This window comes from Channa argus, chromosome 20, assembly GCF_033026475.1.
Source record: "Channa argus isolate prfri chromosome 20, Channa argus male v1.0, whole genome shotgun sequence".
NCBI lineage: Eukaryota > Metazoa > Chordata > Actinopteri > Anabantiformes > Channidae > Channa > Channa argus.
The window spans coordinates 20746042-20771073 of record NC_090216.1 but is presented as its reverse complement, the minus strand read 5'-3'; the positions used below and the strand labels follow the sequence as shown (position 1 = coordinate 20771073).

General features: G+C 38.9%; 1 protein-coding gene across 18 annotated transcripts in view; it reads left to right on the top strand.

Annotated features, from left to right (window-relative positions):
• rbfox1 (RNA binding fox-1 homolog 1) overlaps positions 1–25032 on the top strand; it is a 334608-nt gene that overhangs the window by 53285 nt on the left and 256291 nt on the right. For 16 of the 18 annotated variants that reach the window (XR_010911868.1, XR_010911867.1, XM_067488484.1 and 13 more), the window contains one exon: positions 18688–18732. The exons of the other annotated variants lie outside the window; for them this stretch is intronic. Coding sequence is in view for 9 of the 16 variants with exons in the window: in XM_067488471.1 (XP_067344572.1) it covers positions 18688–18732 (45 nt within the window). In the remaining 7 variants the exon portion in view is untranslated. The remainder of the gene's footprint in view (positions 1–18687; positions 18733–25032) is intronic. 18 annotated transcript variants of the gene reach the window in all.

Here is a 25032-nt window from a genome sequence, read left to right as displayed (position 1 = left end):
TGCTGCCCCCCTATGCCAGACAATTAATGCTTTTTTGGCATCATATTGTAGGAGATAAAAATACTTCTTTGACAATTGAAAGTACATTTTAAGTGCAAAATAATTACTGCCCCTTCACCAGTGTTGTAAATGAGAGTACTCCTAAATTGTATTATAAGGGACACACACAGATATAGACTGTCAACCAGCAGACAGAGGACCTGCCTCACACCGGTGTGCTGTGGAGCCTGCTACACTCAAAGGCTCATCTTTTTGAAAAAGGCCCTCTGTTCACTTCAGCCTCTGTCCTTTACATTCTGCCATTATGGAATTAGGCAGAGACTGAGGCTTTTTGTAATTATAAAAGATGCTAATGTAAATTTTCCAGTCTTTTTAAAAGACAAAAGATAACAGATAATAACGTACATGAATGGCTATAACAGATTTTAGTAAAATGTAATTGTAAGTTTAGAAGTGAGATAATAATGTCTTCACTGAAGATCTACAGATGACTGATGGGGTCAGAGCCGTGAAGCTAAACATGTCAACTTGCCTCAGCTGCATGTGAACTGAGGGTACAAAATGACACCGAGAGACTGTTTTCACCTTGACGCATATTCTGAATTTCTGGATTTTTAAAGGAAGGCGAGAATTTATTCCATTTTTAAAAATGTCTCATTTATAAGGACTGTTTCAAGACTATAGTAAAGATCCCTGACAACACCTTCCAGAGTGTCAAGAGTATGAGATCAACTGAACACTGCAACACTCTATGTGAGATAGACAAGGAAGATATGTGAGGAGATGTTTGTGTGTTTAAGAGGCAGAGTTGGCTCTGGCTGGCCTAAGGGTGATCCTCTGCTCCTCAACAGGATTTACTGCTAGGAGATGAGAGCCTGCCCTTCACTGGAAAAGCTAGATATACCCTACTCTGCACACACACATGCACACGCACACACACACGCACACACATTATCTCTGTAGACACAATGTGATTAGAAACTTGTGTAGGACTGTCGTCAGCATAATGTGGCTGCTGGTAATGTATAAAAGAGAAGAGTGAGAGATTTATACTGTGTAAAATGTAAAACAGTACATTGTCTCATTTGGGGAGACTGTGGCGCAAGGAAAGTAGAGCAGTTGTCCACCAATCTTGCAGTTGTTGGTTCAATACCTGGCTCCTCCGGTCACGTGTCCTTGAGCAAGACACTGGAGCCCCAACTTTGTTGCTCCTGGTGAGTGTTGGCCAGCTGCATAGCAGCTCTCCCATCGGTGTATGTGTGTGTGATTGTGAGTGCGAATGGGTGAATAAGAAGCAGTGTAAAGCACTTTGAGTGCCAATAGGTAGAAAAGTGCTATATAAGTGCCGACCATTTACTCCATGTTGTGTTAAGGGCCTGGAATAGTTTCTACCTTAAGACTAAAAACAACAACACACAGCAGAGCCACCACAGACTAGAAAAGGAAGGCAGCTATAGAGAAGGTGAAGGTGGGTAGATGGGAGATAAACTTCCTCTGCATTTATCCAAGCATCTCTCAATGTCTGCGGCTACAGTACATTGCCCTTGGGTGGAGGTGTGGGGGTTTATAACATACTGCTCTACATAAAAAAAAAAGAAAAAAGAATTCTATAAAGCTGCACGAAGAAAGCCCAACTGTGATGGTCATATTGGTCAAATGTTTTCACGTGACTAATCAAAAATAATCCCTATACAATCACTGAATGGTGACTAGTGAAAGCAACACAGTAAAGGACAAGGTGATAGCTTTTCAAATGTGTTGTGTAATTTGATGACAAAACACTTGTTAGTAGAGGCACACCCCTGGAACATGATCCTGCAGTAACCAGCTGATCCACATTTTCAAAGTGAAGTGGCTGATATTGTAAATATGTCTTAGCAATCAGTGTTACACAATTTAGTGTTACCAAGGTATGTTTTAATGAGCATATGGGTTACAAGACAGTTTGGTGGATAAGAGGGAGAAAGTTGCATCATTTGCTAGGTAACACACATAAATTGCCAACCAATGTTGGAGTGAGTATTTTCTAACCTGCAACAAGATAGGGTTAAATTTGATAAGATAGAACCTAAAATTAGTTTAGATTTGCTTTGGTTCTGCCAAATTGGGAAAAACCACATCATAATTTTCCTCTTAATCTTAACTTCAGAATTAAGAGGTTTTAATAATATGGCCCCTGATTAGAAACAATGGGAATTTGTGGTTGATTTTGTGTACGAGCATGAGGGGATACTTTTTAAATATTGTCAGAAGCTTTACAGAGGTTCTTAGCAGGAACAGGTCAAATTTTCTGCCATGAGCTGTTTAAAGTTTACATCTTTCTGTTTCTATTTTGTCTGTAGTGTTTAAGTATGTTTTTGGGATCATGTTACATATTACATGATTACATGATTATCTTCTCTTTGACCTTCCTCCATTTTTACCTTATATCATAATTTGATGTTTTTAATTTCATTTGTGTTTATATGTTTTAGGATCTGAGGACAGCTCAACTCTTATCGTTTTTGCAGGACATACATCTGTTTGTGTTTAGCCCGTGGCTAGGTTTTCTTCCTTTTTCATGTTAGTTGCTGGATCAAGGGAAAAGAATTTATCTTCCTTCTGATGCCAGAAACACAATGACAGTCTCACACAGACACACACACACGCACACACACACCCACACACTTGCCATACACAGTGTGGTTGGGTTTTGTTACACCTCTCTGTAGTCTGATCTCGATTTAGTCTGTTTATAGTGTATAAATGTGAGTTAAGACCATAAAGGACAGTGATGGAAGTATAGCTGCAACATTAATGGCGATCAGTCAAAGATAAAATAACTCGACTAATGAGAAGGTTTCACTGTTGCAGCCTCCTCCTCAAGCTCTGCCATGAACTGCTCACTGCTTTATAACCACATTACCAGAATTTTTAATCATGTCTCAGAATGCACGAACCTCATTGCCCCTTTCAGTCTCAGAAAATTGCCTTTGCTTTTGTTTATTCATATACTGTTATTTTATTTCCTAGCAATATTTTATTTTCTTATGTGTGTACATTTTCTGTAAGTAGGAAAACTGTACATTTCTCACACTGTGAACTACACTAAATCAGTTCCTCCAGGATTTTCTGATTTTTCTTTTTCTAGCTTTGCAAACTAAAATGGCTCATTTAGCTGCAGTTTTTCTAAAAATGAATGATGCTTGTTGCACTATTTTCATGCATTTTTTAGGAAAATTGCCAGCATATATTGCTTCTATTCCTGTTAAAGTGGGACTATCATTTGTCTTTTTAAGTCCAGGTTTTGCTTTCAGAAAGCAACACCACATAGTGTTAGCAAGCTCTCATTAGCAGTTCTAATGCACATTAAGAAACAGTACACAGTCTAGGCCAAATTTGTGGAAAGCTTAAGGTACATGGGTGGGACGGGTGGATGCCATCAGGAAGACACCCACTCGGCAGGTAAGATCTCTGCTAGATAATGATGAGGACTGAGGTGTAGACTAGACTGGACTAAACCCAGCTGGAAGCCAGGAGATATATAAATATATATATATATATATATATATATATATAAGAGAGAGCGAGCAGAATAAAAGCAGAATATATAAAGAGAGAGAGATAAAAGCAGATTATATATAAATTATATAAATATATATATATATATATATATATATATATAAGAGAGAGCGAGCAGAATAAAAGCAGAATATATAAAGAGAGAGAGATAAAAGCAGATTCCAGATCGAAATAATGGCAGTCAGGCTGGCAGGGGACAATTGAGGAGACAGGGCAGAGATAGAATTCTAATTTAATTTAATAACTAGCTCAGGTCAGAAATCAGGCAGTCAGTATCACAGAACAGACAAAGTGGGCAGGGCAGGGACTGATTGAATCCAGGAATTCAAGCACAGGCAGACTGAAAGTAAGCAGGTCCAGGTGGGGGACCCAAAAGCGCAACTAAAGCAAAGTTTCTAGTAAACTGACCTCAACTAAAAGCTCAACAATTTAACTCCCACATTTTTAAGCAGAAATACCAATAAATTGATGATCATTTAGTTGCTGATTAATTATCTGTCAGTCAAATAACCAGATTTATGAGCATGGCTCGGCTTAAAACAGCAGGGTGTGTATGGATCTGCATACGTGTAGTAATCCTCTTGCGTTATAGAAAAGCTTCCTAACACAAGAAATCGGTGGTGCTATGATCACAGTTAAAATGTGCTGTTTGTGGATCAATGTCTTTTAAGTCAGACTTGGCATTAACATGTTTTGCAAATTTAACCGTGTCTAACACATGCTGCAGTGCTGGTAGCTCACTCATGTTTCTGTCACCACATCTGTTCCAGAAGATTGGCTCCTTACATGGTGAATCAAGATAAAATCATCCTATCAATTGTGAAATATTGTTGAAGCAAACAGAAGGTAAGCAGATCATGTTACATAAGCCTGAGGCTCTATTGTAATACACACTGGGAACCTGTTCACAAAGACAATTTAAGCCAAATCCACCATGCAAGTGTTTTATTGTGGGTGTGTGGTGATGTGATTACTGGGTATTGTCATAAAGTAGGTGTCAGGAAATGGGATACAGATCCAAATAAGCCCTACACAGCCAGACATCTATTAGCTCAGAAATGACTCACAACTCTCATACTTTCACCCAAAATGCAAATGATTGCATATCTATCAAATCTATCAACATTTTCTGCTTTTTCTTTGACTTAAGGGCTCCGACCATCCAAGAGAATAATTCATGAGAGAAAGTCTTTGAATATGTTGAGAAGAAAGGACAAGTCATCAGTCTATGTAGTACTGCTACTTGTTCAATTAGTGGACTAATTCACAGGCAGTCTGACTGATGAGAGATTTTAATTACAATCATGCTGCGCAACCACCGTGATAAATGACTGAATTAAGGAGCCCAAAGTTTGATAAATGTTGTTGATTGCACAGATTGGTCCAATCAAGGCCACCACAATATCTGACAGAAGAATGCAGAGTGAAGAGATAGAAGAAGGCAAAGGTAACATTTGCTAAAGCTGAGGACAAGTTTAGTGTCATTACTTAAAGCAAATCATTGCGTAACAGGTGGTCATACATGGGGACAGTCACTGCTGTAAGTACATGCTTGAAAACATGTAGAGAGCAAAGATCCAGAGACATATACTCCATGCTTTTGACTACATGTTTGTGAGAAAACGTGCATATCCTGCATTGGTTTGGAAATCAATGCTGTGTGTAGCATTGATTTCTAAATCTACGCTACACACACAGCAGACACAATTCTGGATGTGATGTTCAGTTTTAAATAATTTCAACAGCAGCTTTGACTCAAATCAATAGAAGAAAAGTGAAGAAAAACTTACAGATAACTGCTACCTGCATCTAAGTACCTGCTGGTGTGTTGCCATGGTCATTTTCTTTCAGCACTAACTTTTTTGAGGGTTTACCTTGGGTTCTGTTTATTATTTAGATGGATTAGGCCAGAGTCTGCTGCCTAACTGGAATACATTTAATATCCTCCAGCCATACAAAACTATGTGATTATGATGGTGCTGCCATGTTAGTAAAAATTCACTATATCCAAGGCCTTAGATTAGGGCACTGACACACATTGCTACTGTTAAGCCAGTTAACAGGGTATGAGAACCAACAGAACCAAGACGGACCAGGTTCACCCTTAAACTAAAATACAGTATCTGTGCTGGCTGATAGAAGCATGTTGAAATGTGATTCTCACGGTTCCAACATGTTATTTTCATTGGTTGTCAGTGACAAGATACTAAGTTTTATTGTAAGCTGTTCAGAGGGCAAGTGCCAAGAGGAAATATTACGACTGGGGATTACTGGGGCCGGATTTATCACCAGTTGGTATACATGGTTTTTGCCCTTAATCATGCATATATTATCAGATTTATCGATTTCTTCTCTTTGGGGTTAAATATGTGTAAATATGTGTATACCTCCCCTGAAAAGGGGTACCAACAAGTTTCCTGTGGTAAATGGGTATAATTGTTGATAAATCAATTCAACATTACACACAAAATGCAACTCTCTCAAGCACATAGGTAATAATGGAAACATTGTAAACTATTGTTCCTTTATTCCCATTTTTATTTGGAAACATTATCAATATTTTGTACAGAATGAATGATGCCAATAATTCTATCTTTTCTCATAACAGTCACTTTAAAACTGCTGTGTTTGAACAGTTTAATTGCTGTGTTTTTGAGTGTTTAAAGCCAAAAACTGTGGAATTGTTTATTACTTTGGCTCCATGTTAAGCAACGGTATCTGTACTGTATTTATAGTACTGTGCTTTCAAACCTTTCACTAATTTAGTAATTTTGATTATTTTGTAGAGAAGTCATCTCAAGACACTTTACAGAATAAAGTCAAGACAATAAAGATGTATAGAGAGAATCCATAAATTCCCCCTTTAGCAAGCTCTAGGCAACAGTGGAGAGGAAAAACTCCCTTAAACGCAAGAAACCTCCCGCAGAACCAGGCTCAGGGTGGACGGCCATCTGCCTTGACCGGTTGGTGTGAGTGGAAAGTAAGGAGAGAAAAGAAAAAGAGCAACAAAAGCAACAACAAAACATTGGGCAGGTTGGTAGGACCAGTAGCTGCACACTGGAAAACACACAGCTTCAAAGCCGGGGACACCTGCAGAAAGGGAAAGAGAGAGGGGGACAGAGAAGGACAAAGACAAGTACGGGAGAAAACACACAGTTAATGACATACAGTGGTGACAATTGCGGGGTGAGAGGAGAGGAGAGATGGTCAAGAGGAGGAAAGGAGCTCAGTGCATCGGGGGGTGGGTCCCCCAGCAGTCTAAGCCTATGGCAGCAAAACTATAACTAACTATATGCTTTATTAAAAAGGAAGGTTTTAAGCCTAGACTTAAAAGTAGAGAGGGTGTCTTCTTCCCGAATGTGAACTGGGAGCTGGTTCCACAGGAGAGAAGCTTGATAGCTAAAGGCTCTACCTCCCATTCTACCTTTGGAAATTCTGGGAACCACAAGTAGGTCTGCATTCTGAGATCAAAGTGATCTACTGATGATATGGTGCTATGAGGTCTTCTATATATGATGGAACCTGACCATTCAGAGCTCTATATGTAAGAAGCAGGGTTTTAAATTATATTTTAGAATTAATGGGAAGCCAATGGAGAGAAGCTAGTGAAAGGGAAATATGATCTCTCTTGCTAGTTCCAGTCAGCACTCTTGCTGAAGCATTTTGAATTAATAGCAGGCTCTTTAGGGAGTTACTGGGGCATCCTGAAAGTAGGGAGTTACAGTAGTCCAACCTAGAAGTAACAAATGCATGGACCAGTTTTTCGGCATCACTTTGAGACAGGATGCTCCTAATTTTGGCAATGTTCCGTAGCTGGAAGAAGGCTTTTCTAGAAATTTGTTTTATATGTGAGGTAAAGGACAAATCCTGGTCAAAAATAACTCGATGGCTCCTTGCAGAACTACTGGAAGCCAGACTTATACTAGAGTAACAATATGGTTGGACATCATATTGAGATTTTTGGGCCCAAATACTATGACTTTAGTTTTGTCTGAGTTTAGAAGTAAAAATTGGGAAAAAAGTGGGACATCCAGGCCTTTATTTCTTTTAGGCTTGAAGCTTGATTAACTGATTCTTTTCATCTGGTTCCATAGAGAGATATAGCTGGGTGACTCAGTGTTTTCTAATAATGTTGCCTAAAGACAGTAAACAGTAATATTATTATTCACGTGGGAGTTAATGACGCCCGATTACGCAAATCGGAGGTCACTAAAATGAATGTTGAATCGGTGTGTAACTTTGCCAAAACAATGTCGGACTCCGTAATTTTCTCTGGCCCCCTGCCAAATCTGACCAGTGACGACATGTACATCATCAATTCGATTTATTTTGTCTCACTGAAACTTAGTTGCAGCAGGAAGAATATGTCAGTTTAAATGAGTCAACCCCCCCAAGTCATAATAATTATCATGTTCCTAGAAGCACAAGTGGAGGAGTTGCAGCAATCTTCCATTGTAGCTTATCAATAAACCATAGACCTAAACATAGTTATAACTCATTTGAGAGCCTTACTCTTAGCCTTTCACACCCAAACTGGAAAACTCAAAACCCACACAACTGTGGCGCAGGAAGGTAGAGCGGTTGTCCACCAATCTCACAGTTGTTGGTTCAATCCCCGGCTCCTCTGGTCACATGTCGAAGTGTCCTTGAGCAAGACACTGAACCCCAACTTAGTTGCTCCCGGTGAGTGTTGACCAGCTGCATAGCATCGGTGTATGAATGTGTGTGTGATTGTGAGTGTGAAAGGGTAAATAAGAAGCAGTGTAAAGTGCTTTGAGTGCCAATAAGTAGAAAAGCGCTATATAAGTGCGGTGCAGAACATTTACTATTATTTGTTATCGTGTACCGTCCTCCAGTCCCTTATTCAGAGTTTTTGATTGAATTTTCTGATTTTCTATCTGATTTAGTGCTTAGTACAGATAAAGTCATTATAGTGGGTGACTTTAACATTCATGTAGATGCTGACAGTAACTGCCTGAGCACTGCGTTTAATTCATTATTAGATTCAATTGGTTTTTCCCAAAATGTAAATAAACCCACTCACTGTTTTAGTCACACGTTAGACCTTGTCCTTACGTATGGAATTGAAGCGGATAATTTAACCATATTTCCTCACAACTCTTTTCTGTCTGACCATTTTTTAATAACATTTGAATTTACGATAACGGACTATACAGCAGTTAGGGAAAATTCCACTATAGCAGATGCTTAAGTGAAAAAGCTGTCAACAAATTTAAAGAAATTATTTCTTCATCATTTGCTTCACCATATGTTAATACAATGGAAAGTAGTCTCCTTAATGTTACTCTTGCACAAGTAGATTATCTTGTTGACAATTCTGCAGCCTCACTACGTACAATACTCGATAGTGTTGCCCCTCTAAAAAAGAAGGCAGTAAACCAACAGAGGCGATCTCCATGGTATAGTTTACAAACACGCAACTTAAAACAGGAAACACGAAAGTTAGAAAGGAAGTGGCGTTCCAGAAAGTTAGAAGAATCTCATTTATCCTGGAAAAATAGTTTAAAAATGTGCAAAAAAGCTCTCAGTGATGCCAGAACAGCATATTATTCATCATTAATAGAAGAAAACAAGAACAACCCCCGGTTTCTGTTCAGCACTGTAGCCAGGCTGACTAAGAGCCATAGTTCTGTTAAGCCTACTATTCCCTTAACTTTGAGCAGCAATGACTTCATGACCTTCTTTATGAATAAAATTGTAGCTATTAGAGAACGAATTCACCAGATCCTCCCCCCAAAAATTACAGATAGATCTTCATGTACAGCAGTGCTAGAATCATGGATAAGGCCCCACTCCCTGTTAGACTGCTTTTTACCCATAGATCTCTCTGAGCTAACTTCAATTATTACCTCATCTAAACCAACAACCTGTCTGCTAGACCCTATTCCAACTAAGCTGCTCAAGAAAGCTTTACCCTTAATAGATACATTCTTATTAGATATCATAAATCTATCTTTAGAAACAGGCTATGTACCACAGGCCTATAAGGTAGCTGTAATTAAACCATTACTTAAAAAACCCTGTCTTGACCCAGGTGTTTTAGCCAATTACAGACCAATATCTAATATCCCCTTTATTTCTAAAATAATTGAAAAAGTAGTCGCAAAACAATTATGTGATCACCTTCATAGGAATAATTTGTATGAAGACTTTCAGTCAGGATTTAGAGTTCATCATAGTACAGAAACAGCACTGGTAAAAGTCACCAACGATCTTCTCATGGCCTCAGATAATGGACTCATCTCTATACTTGTTCTGTTAGATCTTAGTGCTGCATTTTAAGGTTCTGTTAGATCTTAGTGCTGCATTTTAAGGTTCTGTTAGATCTTAGTGCTGCATTTGATACCATTGATCATAAATTTTTATTACAGAGACTGGAACATGAAATTGGAATTACAGGAACTGCACTAGGTTGGTTTAAATCTTATCTATCTGATAGATTTCAATTTGTTCATGTTAATGACGAATCCTCCATGTACACAAAGGTTAGCTATGGAGTTCCACAAGGCTCTGTGTTAGGACCAATACTTTTTACTTTATATATGTCTCCTTTAGGCAACATTATTAGAAAACACTCCATAAATTTCCACTGTTATGCTGATGATACCCAGCTATATTTATCTATGGAACCAGATGAAAATAATCAGTTAATAAAGCTTCAAGCCTACAAGACATAAAGGCCTGGATGTCCCACAATTTTTTACTTTTAAACTCAGACAAAACTGAAATCATAGTATTTGGGCCCAAAAATCTCAGAGATATGATGTCCAACCGTATTGTTACACTAGATGGCATAAGTCTGGCCTCCAGTACTACTGCAAGGAACCTTGCAGTTATTTTTGATCAGGATCTGTCCTTTAACTCACATATAAAACAAATCTCTAGAACAGCCTTCTTCCACCTACGGAACATTGCCAAAATTAGGAGCATCCTGTCTCAAAGTGATGCCGAAAAACTGGTCCATATATTTGTTACTTCTAGGTTGGACTACTGTAACTCCCTACTTTCAGGATGCCCCAGTAATTCCCTAAAGAGCCTGCAATTAATCCAAAATGCTGCAGCAAGAGTGCTGACTGGAAATAGCAAGAGAGATCATATTTCACCTTCACTAGCTTCTCTCCATTGGCTTCCAATTGAATGTAGAATAGAATTTAAAACCCTGCTTCTTACATATAAAGCTCTGAATGCTCAGGCTCCATCATATTTAGAAGACCTCATAGCACCATATCATCCCAGTAGACCACTTCGCTCTCAGAATGCAGGCCTACTTGTGGTTCCCAGAATTTCCAAAAATAGAATGGGAGGCAGAGCCTTTAGCTATCAAGCTCCTCTCTTGTGGAACCAGCTCCCAGTTCAGATTCGGGAAGCAGACACCCTCTCTACTTTTAAGTCTAGTCTTAAAACCTTCCTTTTTAGTAAAGCATATAGTTAGTTATAGTTATGCTGCCATAGGCTTAGACTGCTGGGGGACCCACCCCCCATTGCACTGAGCTCCTTTCCTCCTCTTGACCATCTCTCCTCTCCTCTCATCCCGCAATTGTCACCACTGTATGTCATTAACTCTGTGTGTTCTCTCCCGTAGTTGTCTTTGTCCTCCTCTGTCCCCTTCTCTCTGTCCCTTTCTGCAGATGTCCCCCGGCTTTGAAGCTGTGTGTCTTCCAGCGTGAAGCTACTGGTCCTACCAATCTGCCCGATGTTTTGTTGTTGCTTTTTGTTGCTCTGTTCTTTTCTCTCTCCCCTTTCCACTCACCCCAACCGGTCGAGGCAGATGGCCGTCCACCCTGAGCCTGGTTCTGCTGGAGGTTTCTTTCGTTAAAGGGAGTTTTTCCTCTCCACTGTTGCCTATGGCTTGCTCCAGGGGGAATTGTTGGGTTCTCTTTATATATCTTATAATCTTGACTTTATTCTGTAAAGTGCCCTGAGATGACTTTGTTGTGAATTGGCGCTATATAAATAAAGTTGAATTGAATTAAAGGTGACAAATATAATGCTAGGCTCAACTCTCGATTGTCATACTTTTGGTTGTCTAATAAATCCAGCCATGTTTCTTGATAAGAAAGCTGCACCATGTAAAGTAGGATGGATGCCATCTCTTCTAATCAGCCCACGTTTTCCCCAAAACTGTTTCCAATTATCTATGTAGCCAACATCGTTTGCTGGACACCTAGACAGCCAGCGGTTAAATGACGACATGAGGCTGTACATGTTGTCACTGGTCAGATTTGACAGGGGTCCAGAGAAAACTATGGAGTCCAACATTTTGGCATTTTTTTGGCAAAATTACACGCCAATTCAACGTTCATTTGAATGATTTGGGCCCCTTTTTTCAAATGTGGCTTGATGTAATCAAAGGTTAAAAGAGAAGCTAGTGAAGGTGAAATATGATCACCTTCACTGGGATGCTGGGTGATCTATTTCTGGTTCAGGTTATCCAGTAATGTTTAATCCACTTGAGAAGCGGATAACCTTTTATTATCTGGGATAAGTGCATGCTCCTGGGGTTGTTGAGCACATATCAACACTAGAAACATGATCTGCATGTTACCTATAGCTAATAGTAAAGGACAGAGAGGATTTAGAAAAAATAAAGTGAGTGAGAGCATGTGGGGCGGCTGTAGCTCAGTTGGTAAAGGCAGTTGTCCACGGACAACAGGGTGAGTAGTTTGATCCCCGGCCCTGGCTATATGTCGAAGTGTCCCTGTGCAAGACAATGAACCCCTAACAGCCCTTTCCCTCCCTAGCTGTTCAGTGCCGGTCCAAGCCCGGTAGAAATTGGGGAGGGTTGCGTCAGGAAGGGCATCCGGCATAAAAACTGTGCCAAATCAACATGTGGACAAAGATCCACTGTGGCGACCCTGAACTCACGGGATAAGCCGAAAGGACAATAAAATTTATAGATGATACAAAAATGCAGAAAGACAGAGGCAAAAAGTGACAAATTGGCACTGCAATTTCATGTCCGCTAATCTGATGAATTATTTGCATAATCTGTGCATTTTATTTAGAGCAAGTAAGAGTGACGAGAGCCTGGGAACAGGTCAAAAAATAAGTAATGTACTTTGTGATGAATGTCATCCGACTGCAGCTGGTGACATAGGAAAGTGTCATAATGGAACATCAACTTTATAAGCACCTCTTTTATTCATCATCCAGATTTCAGTGGTTTGCTCAGATAAGAACAGCATGTCCAGAGTTGGAGGGAGTTTCTGAACTTGTTTACAACTACTAAATCTGAAATATAAAGCGGTTCCTGAGTAAATCTGACATTGTGGATTTGTTACAACGTCAACAAGGTCAACATGACCTTAGAAGAACTAACTGATTCTAACTAATAGAAGCAACTTATCAGGCTGTGTTACTAATTACTGTATAATTAATTATTATTGGATTATGGATTAAAAAAAACTAAACAAAAAACAAAACAAAACGAGGCCCTTTCTTTGTTTTGACATGAAAGAATCCTTTTTTCTTTTCTTGGGGGGAATTTTTGTCCAAAAAGCTAATTTACTGTAAATTGCATGGTTCAGTACAGATTTTCAGTATTTCTAGAAATATGTTGGTGGAAGGCATGTGTGGAACCTCTCCAACATCATGTTGGGTTTTTTTGTTTTTTAGGGAGTAACATGAATATGTTATGTCTATGCTAATTCTTTGACAGTAACTATTACTGCTGAAGACATTGTCTTCTTCCATTGTCACTGTAACATTTATTTTGAAGTTAAAGTTTAAAAAGCTTCAACATTCAAAAATATTTACATAAAGTAGGCATTTCGGAAAGTTTCAGCGTTTTAGTATAGAATATTCCCTTGTTAGTCAAAAAGGAAGCTCAAACAGGAAAATGTTAAACTAAGGAGTGTGTAAGTGTGTATTCACACTTCCACACAAAACAAGGGTTTCGGAAGCCAGCCCCCATCTCTTTCACTGCAAGTATGAGAAGCATTCTGACTTCATATGGTCATCTAACTTTTGTCCCTTGCACTTGCACTATCCTTCATGATTATTGTGTCTTTCTATAATCGTCTCTTGCAAGTTCAGTGATGACTTTTTTGTTGGCTGAAACAAAACTTAATGATATGATGATCTGAGAGAGCATCAGGTGCAGCTGTGCCGCAGTAGGTAGAGCAGTCAACCACCCATCTGAGGGTGGTTGGGTCGATCCCTGGCTATTCAGGTCACATGTCCAAGTGTTCTTGAGCAAGACACTGAAACCCAAATTTGTTGTTCCTGGTGAGCATTGGCCAGCTGCAAAACAGCTTCCTTATTGGTTGTGAGTGTGGATAAGAAAAAGTGTAAAGCACTTTGAGTGCCAATAGGTAGAAAAGCAAAAGTGCAGACCATTTACCATGTGAACCTGCTAAATCCCAGACTTGTACAATTCTTTTATAGTACTCCAAACCACTGTGTAGAGTCTGATAAAGCTTTAGACTCATCGATCTGTTGCTCCAAGAAATATTTTTGCTGATCATGAGAAAACACATTTACACTAACACAGTTAGCTTAATATTTCTACATGCAATGCTGGTTTTGGTCTCAGCCCTATGTTCTCTACCCTGATGTGTAGAGCTTACATTTAACTGACCTGCCTTGTGTGTGTGTGTGTGTGTGTGTGTGTAAACTGTGGGACGAAACCCACACAGACAATCTCTACACACAAAGATCTCAGCTGAGTGGTGGTCTCACCCACAACCTTGTATCTGTGAAGAGTAAGTGCCAACCACCGAGCAGCAATATTCCCTTGTGCCAGTATCTCCGATCACTATGAATGTAGCTGCTGCAGTCTCTGGACATCCTCCAAATGTGTGTACATGGATGTTTGTGTGAGGGAGATTTAGGGACAGCAGATTCTAGGGAGGGTCTGCTGGCAGATGGGCAAGGCCTGACACATGCTGTAAATCAACACATGCAGTCAAGCACACATGCACACACCACTCCTAATCAAACATAGTGCAGACATGCTGTTCTTGCCAAGCTTGACTATGTGGGTGTTTTGTGTGTGCATTCAGGTGTTGTGTGTGTTTGTGTGTAGCACCAGATGGTGGTGATCTGCTTACCTGTGTCTGTAGAAAACTCAGTTGATTAGAAAGATGAGTCAAACAACAAATGGTGAAATATGAGTTCTGCCAACATTAACACCTTTTTCTCATTAAGGTACCAGCATCAAGTCAACTGTGGAGCTGTGCTCTGTCTGTGTAGCATCGTTCTCTCATGTCTGTCTGCCTGTCAGTGTAATAGTCTCTCTTCCCTGTCAATGCTGTGTATGCCCATGCTGTAGAAGGATGTGTGTGTGAGCCTCTGTGTGTGTGTGTGTGTGTGCACAGTTTGTTAATAGTGCCATCTGCTGGATAAAGCACAACTGGAAGATCTGCTGACAGCAAGAATCAATGTGGTGATATCCAGATCACGTCTAACCATTAGGAGTCATCCAGAGTGGTGCTAAAAAGTTCCTGCTAAGAGTTTCCTCCTCAGACCATTTTACAAGAAGAGAAACAATTACTGAGGAACTCACAGATCCCCATAGCTAGATGATGGAAGAGGCTTGATATTGTGGCTACAAATGATCCATTCTCATTTTTGATTAGTGTAGAATATCAAATTAGTAGAAGATAGTACATGTAAAGATGAGCTTGTTGTGTAAAACTAGGAGTTTGTTGGAGGATTGATATCCGTCTGGTCTTACTGCTCAGTGGGCAGGCTTTACCAAGCACTAGCCTCAGAGGTTACAAGCCAGTTTTTGGCTATTACTGTATTTACTGTATTATCAGTAATATAAATATGGCCCAGTAGGTCACCTTCATGTGATATTATGAGCTGTTATGTTGTTTGGTTTTAGCACAAAAAGTACATTTAAAGTTTATGTTTTTTTTTTGGCACAAAACAATTTGAGTTGACAATGAGCATGGATGGGCTCAAAAACAGAAACAAAGCTGAATAAAGTAACAATGATGAATAATATTAAAAAAGACACAAACTGGTCCATATACATGTAACTGTTTCTGGAAGAGATGTATTTGTGTCCATTTCAACATGCTATTGGCCATAACATGTTCCTACAATAATCTCCCAGCGAAATCAGTAGAACAATTTTGACCATTTCTTTTAAAAATACCTGCATAAAAACAAATGAGAGAAATCAGGAATCACCAGAACAATTGAAAGTTTTATGAGAAGATTAGAAGGTATTCTTATGCTGTAGCTCTCAAACTATTAACAGGGGAATAAAAGTAGGGACATTTGTCTTAAACACTTGAGTTAGCTTTGTGGAAGTGTCCAAGTTCCATGAGAGTTTCAGCTTTGTAGAGCAATTTGCTCAGTGAGAAGCATACACATCATTGCCCCTAGTTCTCACAGAGTAAAATCATGCAGTGTGTATTCTGAACAGAAAGACATTTTGTACATTTTAGCACTTCAGTATTGATCGCCTTCATAAATACCACAATTATACAACAATAAGAAACCCAGGCATACATAATAAGGTCATTGCAGAGGGTAAATGTGATTACTCTACATGTATATGTACATTTATAGTAACCGGGCTACTACAGGGCCTGTCTACACCTTTGAACCCTCCATACTTAGAGTAAGTGGTTGATGGAACAAGTGCAAAAGGCACAAATTAAATTCATTAAATAGATCTTGTCAAGTTGATTTTGGTCTAACAAAAAAACCCCTCGTATTTGAGAATTGTATTTCATGCTGTGAAATTGATCTATTAGGTCAGTACTCTGGTTAGTTCACCTGTGGAAACTACATTTAGTCTATTAGTGTGAGAACCCTTTGAGGCCCAAACATGCACACTCCATAATAGTGTGAGTAACAAAATGTAACTGAAAGAATGATGTAAATGTATGATTAACTCCTTTTTAACTTGTTCGATGACAAGAATAATGGCCTCAGCGCAGCATGTCTCCACCTTCTAATTAGTTTGCAGCATTTTGTGTTTTTTTTAAATATATGGCTTATTTTTTAAGTAATAACCTGTAAGATTTAATGTTATTTTCTGCACCATTAAATTTATATAGCGAGCTATGTTTAGCACCTATCTAGCACAACAACAAGAATAAAGCTGTGTGGGAGTCTCCAACTGCACCTGTTATTTTGGTTCATATATGTGCAGCAGCACAAATTACAAAATAGCAAAGGATAGTGGGAAATGAATCAGAGGGTGTGATAATTATGTGGTTATTTTGTAGCAGCCTGGTATTATTTGCATGTAATGTAATTCAGGTAAAAACAATACACACTCATATGTTGTTGCCATGTGCACTAAGCAAAGCTTCTCCAATCAAAGTATACAGAATTTTTTCAACATGTGTCCTAGCGCTTTCAGACAGCTGCAGAGTGTTAATAAATTCAAGAGACATGCACATCATGATGGATGTCACATTAAGAATCATGTTGAGTTTGTTAAAATAATGTTAACTTCAGTTTAAATATACAAACCAGTCATAAAGAAAGGTCCACTCAGTGACAATACAGGCTCCTTCAAAATGTGTCTTTGCTGAGCACTCATTTGAGTTAATAATCCAAAGATGGATATAAGAAAAAAGTTCAGCTAATCTGATAATATTTAAACCTCAACCTATTTAAACCTCAATACATTAAACAACATAGAACACACAAGTGTGTTATCTGAGCTATCTGCTATCTGAGCTAAGTTAGCAAAAGTATTGGAATACGATGACAGGTAAAACTGGGGTTGAAAAAAATAACAACAACAATAAAAAGCTGTAGTGTTTTAGCCTTGGGTTTTATCTTTGAAGACTTTTGTCGTTGAGAAAAGCATCAATCAATTATGAACACCACAGGGCAGTCAATGGAAGAAAAGCAGCCATTTTAAAAATGAAAAATCATTGCGCAAACATTAGACAAAGCAAACACAACAATGTCCCCTAAAAAGCAAGTTTCACAGAACAGCTCACCATATAAAAGCATATAAAATCAACAACAGCTGAGCATTTCACAGCTTTGAAGAAAAACCTCATATCAACAGTAAAGGATATTACCAACCACCTCCATGGAGCAGAGCAAAATCCACCATTTGAAGGAAACTTTATGAGAAAAATACAGAGGCCAGAGCACAACATGCCAACACCTCATCAGCAAAAATCAGGAATTTGCAAAATTGTGTTGAGAGAAGCCTTAAGAGCCTAAGATTAACCCTTACCAAAGTGTGGAGAAAGAAAGGATGGGCTCATGTTTCAAACGACACAGATGGACATCTGTGAAGTACAGTGGAGGCAGTGCCATAGCTTGACTGCTTCTGGAACAGTCTCAATGAACTTTATTGGTGATATAACTGGTATTAGTTGAATGAATTCGAAGGGGACAGAAACATTTTTTCTGCAAATTTACTGAGAAATGCATCAAAACCATTTGGTAGGTTCATCATGCAGTAAGACAATGAACCCAAACAAGCTGTCACCTCAAAGGACTTCACCACAGGAAAAAGTTCCTTTGACTGACTTAGTTAATCACCTGACCACCTTAATTAAAAAGACAATTTAAATGATTAAATAATTATTTAATTTTCCCCATAGACCTATATTGAGATGAGCTGAACCAGTGACCTACAATAAACAAATGGTCTGTACTTTTATAGCGCTTTTCTACCTATTGATACTCAAAGTTCTTTACACTGCTACTTATTCACCCATTCACACTCACAATCGAACACACACTCATACACCAATGGAGGAGCTGCTATGCAGCTGGCCAATGCTCACCAGGAGCAACTAAGTTGGGGTTCAGTGTCTTGCTCATGGACACTTTGACATGTGACTGGAGGAGGTGGGGATTGAACCAACAACTGTGAGAGTGGTGGACAACCGCTCTACCTTCCTGTGCCACAGTCACAGTCAAAGTATGTGTTCATTGTCTCACTGCATGATAAATGGATAAATATAGAAATGAAAGCCCAGTTGTAATAAAAACTTTTTCTCAAAGACTCCAGGCATCATCTGCTAACAGAAGAGTTGGATGACAGACATCTTCATCTGTGTTTCTATTGTGTACCTACTACAGTTGGGTCAGTCCTAACTTACTTCTTGTCTTTTTATGTGTGTGTGCCTGTGTGTGTGTGTGTGTTTGTGTGTGTGTGTTCCACAGGACCTCAGTACAGAGGGCCACTGCAGAAAAACAGACAGTAACTTGGTAAGTACAGCAATGTCTCAGTGTTTCTTACAGCTGTCATACTGTGTTCCTGTTATCTCTCTCTTTAAAACATAGTCTCATAATTCAATTCAATTCAATTCAACTTTATTTATATAGCGCCAATTTACAAAAAAGTAATCTCAAGGCCCTTTACATAATAAAGTCCACACTACACAAGTATGTAGAGGCAACCCAACAAATCCTCCCTGAGCAAGCCATAGGCAACAGTGGAGAGGAAAAACTCCCTTTATCGGAAGAAACCTCCAGCACAACCAGGCTCAGGGTAGGAGGCCATCTGCCTTTACCGGTTGGGGTGAGTGGTAAGTGAAGAGAGAAAAAAAAGAAAAGACCAAAAAAAAGCAACAATCAGGCTGAAAAGCCATTTTCTTATTGTCATTGTTTAGCTTAGTGTTGTCCATGGTAGATGATTCCTGCTTGGAATAATAGCTGGTATGTGTGAGCCGGTCAGTGACTGGTGTGCTGTCATTTTCAGTTGGCACAGAGGCTGTGGTAGTTCAATTTGGAGCAGCAGTCAGTATTAGTAGGGCAATATTGATGATTTAGCAGTTGGTATTTGTCACACACATCTTTAGACTGTCTCTTCTAGCGCTGTCTCTTCTAGCGCTGGTTTTAGCTGGTTAGTCTTTTACTGGACATTAAAGGACAGGTTTAGATTTTCAAGTGTGCCTTTAAACAACACTCATATAAGATGAACTGACATAGCTTTAACTTGCTGTAACCATCCTTCTTGCATGACAGTATTTTTTCTTTTAATGCCAGCTCTACAAGCCTGTGTGTAGCTAAAAATCATTTACAAACAAAATAAAATACAAAACAAAATCCCTCACTCTGTAACATCACTCTATTATTCTAAATGGATTGTGTATTCCTGCAAGTGATTAGTTGTGGATGACTGTTAATGTCACATCCATTTTAGTAGATTTTCCGGGATTTATGGAAATATTGCTACTTACCTAACAGCTCTCAACTACAGTCTCCAGTCTTTGATTTATACAAAATTAAGTGCAAGAGTCAGTTTGTTTTTTCAGTGTATCAGAAACATTTCATAGGTTTTCACAGTGAGAGCTCTCCAGGATGTTGAACATGCATGTGCTAACAGATTTTAAACACTAGATGGAGCTACTCAGCTATAATTTATCACTATGCAGGCAAAGGAACTGGAACTGGAAGCAGTCTGCAAACTGATTCTGTCACAATAGGAATAATTTGAAATATCGAATCTACATTGTTTTTACACAATCAAATAAAAACACAATATTAGATTTATAAAAGCTTTTCCAACTTTTAATGGATTTTACGTGCTGCCACTAATCCTTGGCTTAAAGTGGAGGGACTGGAGGTTATTTATGACAGCTTTTATTATGGTTCCCGCTAATAAATGAGCTACAGTGGCAGCAGATTGGGGCAGTTTCCTGCCTGAGAGAACACCGGCAACAACTATGGTAAAATTAATACATCTAAGTTCCTAGTATGTTAATAGTTTTCTTATGTCATCAACATCAAATACTGTTTACTAAATATCATTTCAAGACAAGATGCAAATACCTAATGAGAATAATTAACAATCAGAAATGAGGCATCCACACCAGCTTCACATAGTATTGAGCAGGCTTGCTGCATTAACAATAAAAAGGTTTACTCAGCATTTCTTATTTTTTGTTTTTTACTATCATTATACATTTACTGGCCACTTTATTAGGTACACCTGTACAATCTAATGCTATCCAATACAGCAGCTCTGCTATGAATTCTACACTGTTGGCCATAAAGTTGGAATAATTTTGTTTTCAGACACATTGTTTGGATATCTTGGAAGAGATATAGAAGTAAAGTTTTGAGAAGACATACGCTTTATCTATAAAGAATAAATCCCAATGTCACAATAATGGGACATTAAATCTGCAAAACAGTTGAGAAGTTAGTTTCTGATAAGATGGTACAATTGGTACACACAACTGATTCACAGTTTAACCATGTCATTACAGTAAATTACTTTAGTACAGTGTAACAAAAGCAGCAGTAATGTCAAATAGTGCTTTCTTTTAAATCTTTTGCACCAGACACACTGTGGAGCTCTCATACATTAGTATGAATTTTTACATGGTCTGGGATACTCACATTTGCTTGCAAATGTGGATAAATAGTGTCCAAACCTTTTTTTGGTGTTTTAGTCAGTATTCAATACAATGAATTCAGCTTTATTAATATATCATCTCAAGGCACAAAAAGCAACAACAAAACATTGGGCAGGTTGGTAGGACCCATAGCTGCACACTGGAAAACACACAGCTTCAAAGCCTGGGACACCTGCAGAAAGGGACAAAGAGAGGGAGACAGGGAAGGAGAAAGACAACTAGTAGTATTTGAAATTGTTTTTCATTTATTAAAAGAAAACATTTTCTCCCGGTGTACTGAAAGTTTAATGCAAGGATAATATTTGTTGGTTAATAGCCAATTAATGTAAAATTACTTCGTAATGATGGGAGTAAAGAGTGAGCAACACAAGCCCAGGATGTAAAGTGCATCTCTCTAGTAATGTAGGTTGCAATAAACATTACAGGTTGTAGGGGGAGTGAGGGTACTAGCGTGACTTTATATTTGAAGTTGTTAATACAGCACCCTGGCAGACTGCATACTGGCTTGAGAGAGAGAAGTGATCAGCTACTTTTAGACTTGCTAGTGGGCAGAAAATAGCAGTGAGCTGCTACTTTAAGAGCCTGCTACCCAGCTTACAGAAATAGAAAAAAAAAAAGAATGTGTGGAAAAGAGAAGACTCTCCCACAGTTAATCTGACACAGTATTTAAACTATTTAAAAAACTTCAAATGGGGAACCTTTTGTTCACATGACCCATATTACAGGCAGGCCTCAGGGGGCCTGCAGGAGAGAAGGTTTTTCTCATTTGCACTGCTTGATTATGAATGCTGCCCCGGGATAATGCTGAATGTGAGATAATTCGTGGCCAACCGGAGCCTTTGACTTTGATATCCTGAACAAACTTACCTCTGCGATGTGTCCTCTAAAACACTCTGGCTCCACTCAGCACTGAAGAGGCCCTTAATACAGATGCCAGGTTTTTTTAGCACTACTCAGCATTCTTAGGAATAGCAGGGAATCAGTAGGGAGCTCTCTGAGAAACAAACATTTTACACACTCCACGCACACACACACACAAACACACACACATTACAACAATGACAGTAACAGCAATGACAGTCTACTAGTTTTGGTAAGTCTCTGAGTCAGCAGTTGGATTCCAGCACATGATTAGATGAAGTACCGGATGATGATAGATGAACATCGTTACAGAAAAAATCAACTAATTGAAGGAGATGGAGGATTTTTCGTGGCAGCTCCACCTTAGATTGAAGCCTGCTGTGAAAAAAACACGTTGGTGACCATGTGACACATGTGCAGCCTTTATTGACAGATGGACACGTAAATGAAAGAGTGGGGGTTGGAGTGGCGGGCTGTCCAGGCCTTAAGATGAGACAGTGAGGCTTATCAGCCAATACTGCAATTCCCAAATGGACGTCGAGAACCAGGGCTGAGTGTGTGTGTGTGATTATTTGCTCTCCAGGAGAGGTCTGGTTTGATCCATTCAATGATCCATTTTCCCAGAGGATGAATGGATTTGTTATGACCTCTGACCTTTCCTCCAGTGCCAATATGAGGCCAAATGCACAATGATTTTTTTTACCTCTAGTAAGAAAGGAAATTATAGAAAAATATGTTGGGTAGAAGAATAATACAATTTCATGACATTATACTAAGCTCTGCTTGATTCCACAGTGAGTTCCTGTTGGAATTTGGTGTTACTAAATTCACTGAATGCAGACATTTTCACTGTGTTTCAGTCCTTAATTTTGCTCACTGCTTCCTCTCTAGCTAAGTGTGTTAGAGACACAGTGGGACCAGTAGGGGGCAGAAGGTTGCCAATTTAGTGTTGTGTGTGTCTCTGTGTGAAAGCACGGCCCACAATGGGACTACATCGGTTAATTAGTTTCTCTGTCGTATTTTTACTCTTACTCTGCCCAATGGGGATTTCTCTCTCTCTCTCTCTCTCTCTCTCTCTCTCTCTCTCTCTTCATCACTGTATGGACTGTATCAGCAAATTACACTGTAGGGAATTTCCCCCCCCCCACTCCTCCTGGTCTCTTTCTCTCTCTCAGAGTACTTGCAGGGAGTGTGGTGAGTGTTTGTATGGTGAATGGGTGAATTTTCTTTTCTTTTTTGTTGTTTGTAGTTGCAAATGTTTAGTCACTTTGCAGAATTCATTGATTGCATTAGTTTTTTCACATTGTTGATATTATTTGGGGGTGGCTCAGCAGTGCTAGTTGTACTTACATCAAATGGAGACTCTGGTTTGAAGATACAAGCTAATTTGCTGTCACATGCAATGCGGATGAATGTGGTCTGGCTGTGAGTTTGTTGGGTATGGCAGCATCAAATCCGCCCTCAACATGAAAAATGCTGTGGTTCTGTTTTTAGACAGCATGGATGAAATTACTCATGTTGTTGAGAGTGGTGTTGCTATCCAAGAATCTTTTACTTCTGTCTTTCTATTTGTCAGTCCGAAAGTGGTCTACTGGCAAGATGTGGTACTATGAGGTGTTTTATATATGATGGAGCCTGACCATTCAGAGCTTTACATATAAGTATCAGGGTATTAAATTATATTCTAGATTTAATGGGAAGCCAATGGAGAGAAGCTAGTGAAGGTGAAATATGATCTCTCTTGCTAGTTCCAGTCAGCACTCTTGCTGCAGCATTTTGGATTAATTGCAGGCTCTTTAGGGAGTTACTGGGGCATCCTGAAAGTAGGGAATTACAGTAGTCCAACCTAGAGGTAACAAATGCTCCTAATTTTTACAATGTTCCGTAGGTGGAAAAAGACTGTTCTAGAGATTTGTTTTATATGTGAGGTAAAGGACAAATCCTGGTCAAAAATAACTTCAAGGTTCCTTGCAGTGGTACTGGAGGACAGACTTATGCCATCTAGAGTAATGATATATCAACAACATATTTCTGAGATTTTTAGGCCCAAATACTATGACTTCATTTTAGAAGTAGAGTTCAGAAATAGGAAATTATAGAATACCCAGGCCTTTATGTCTTTTAGACATGCTTAAAGTTGGATTAATTGATTAGTTTCATCTGGTTCCATGATAGATATAGCTGAGTATTATCAGCATAGCAGTGGAAATTTATGGAATGTTTTCTAATAATGTTGCCTAAAGGAGACATATATAAAGTAAAACGTATTGGTCCTAACATAGAGCCTTGTTGAACTCCATAGCTAACCTTTGTGTGCATGGAGTTTTCATCATTAACATGAACAAATTGAAATCTATCAGATAGATAAGATTTAAAGCAAGTTAGTGCAGTTCCTTTAATCCCAATTTCATGTTCCAGTCTCTGTAATAAAATGTTGTGATCAATGGTATCAAATGCAGCACTAAGATCTAACAGAACAAGTATTGAGACGAGCCCATTATCTGAAGCCATGAGAAGATCGTTGGTGACTTTTTACCAGTGCTGTTTCTGTACTATGATGAACTCTAAATCCTGACTGAAAGTCTTCAAACAAATTATTCTTGTAACTGTAACTGTAATTTTGCAACTACTTTTTCAAGCATTTTAGAAATAAAGGGGAGATTAGATATTGGTCTGTAATTGGCTAAAACACCTGGGTCAAGACAGGGTTTTTTAAGTAGTGGTTTAATTACAGCTACCTTATAGGCCTGTGGTACATAGCCTGTTTCTAAAGATAGATTAATTTACATTTACATTTAGTCATTTAACAGACGCTTTTATCCAAAGCGACTTACAAGTGAGGTACAAGTCAAGGAGAAAACATCAAAGCAAAGTCCTATCAGAAAAGTGTTCACAGTTCACGAGATGCAAGCGCGAGAAAGAGCAGAAAAGTTTTTTTTGTTTTTTTAAAAATAGATTTAAGTGCATAGGAAGATGTGGAAGAGTCCTGTTTTCAGCAGTTTTTTTAATCTTGGGAGAGCGTCTGCTGAGTGTGCAGAGTTTGGTACCTTGTTCCACCATCGTGTGATCATTGCGCTAAAAAGTTTTGCTTGGTGATATTGGAGACATATTAGATTAATGATATGTAATACGAACGTATGTATTGAGGGTAAAGCTTCCTCGAGCAGTCTAGATGGCAAGACAAGCAGACAAGTTGTTAGTTTAGATGAGGTAATAATTGAAGTTAGCTCAGCGTTATCTATGGGTAAAAAGCAGTCTAAGAGGGTTTGGGGCCTTATTGATG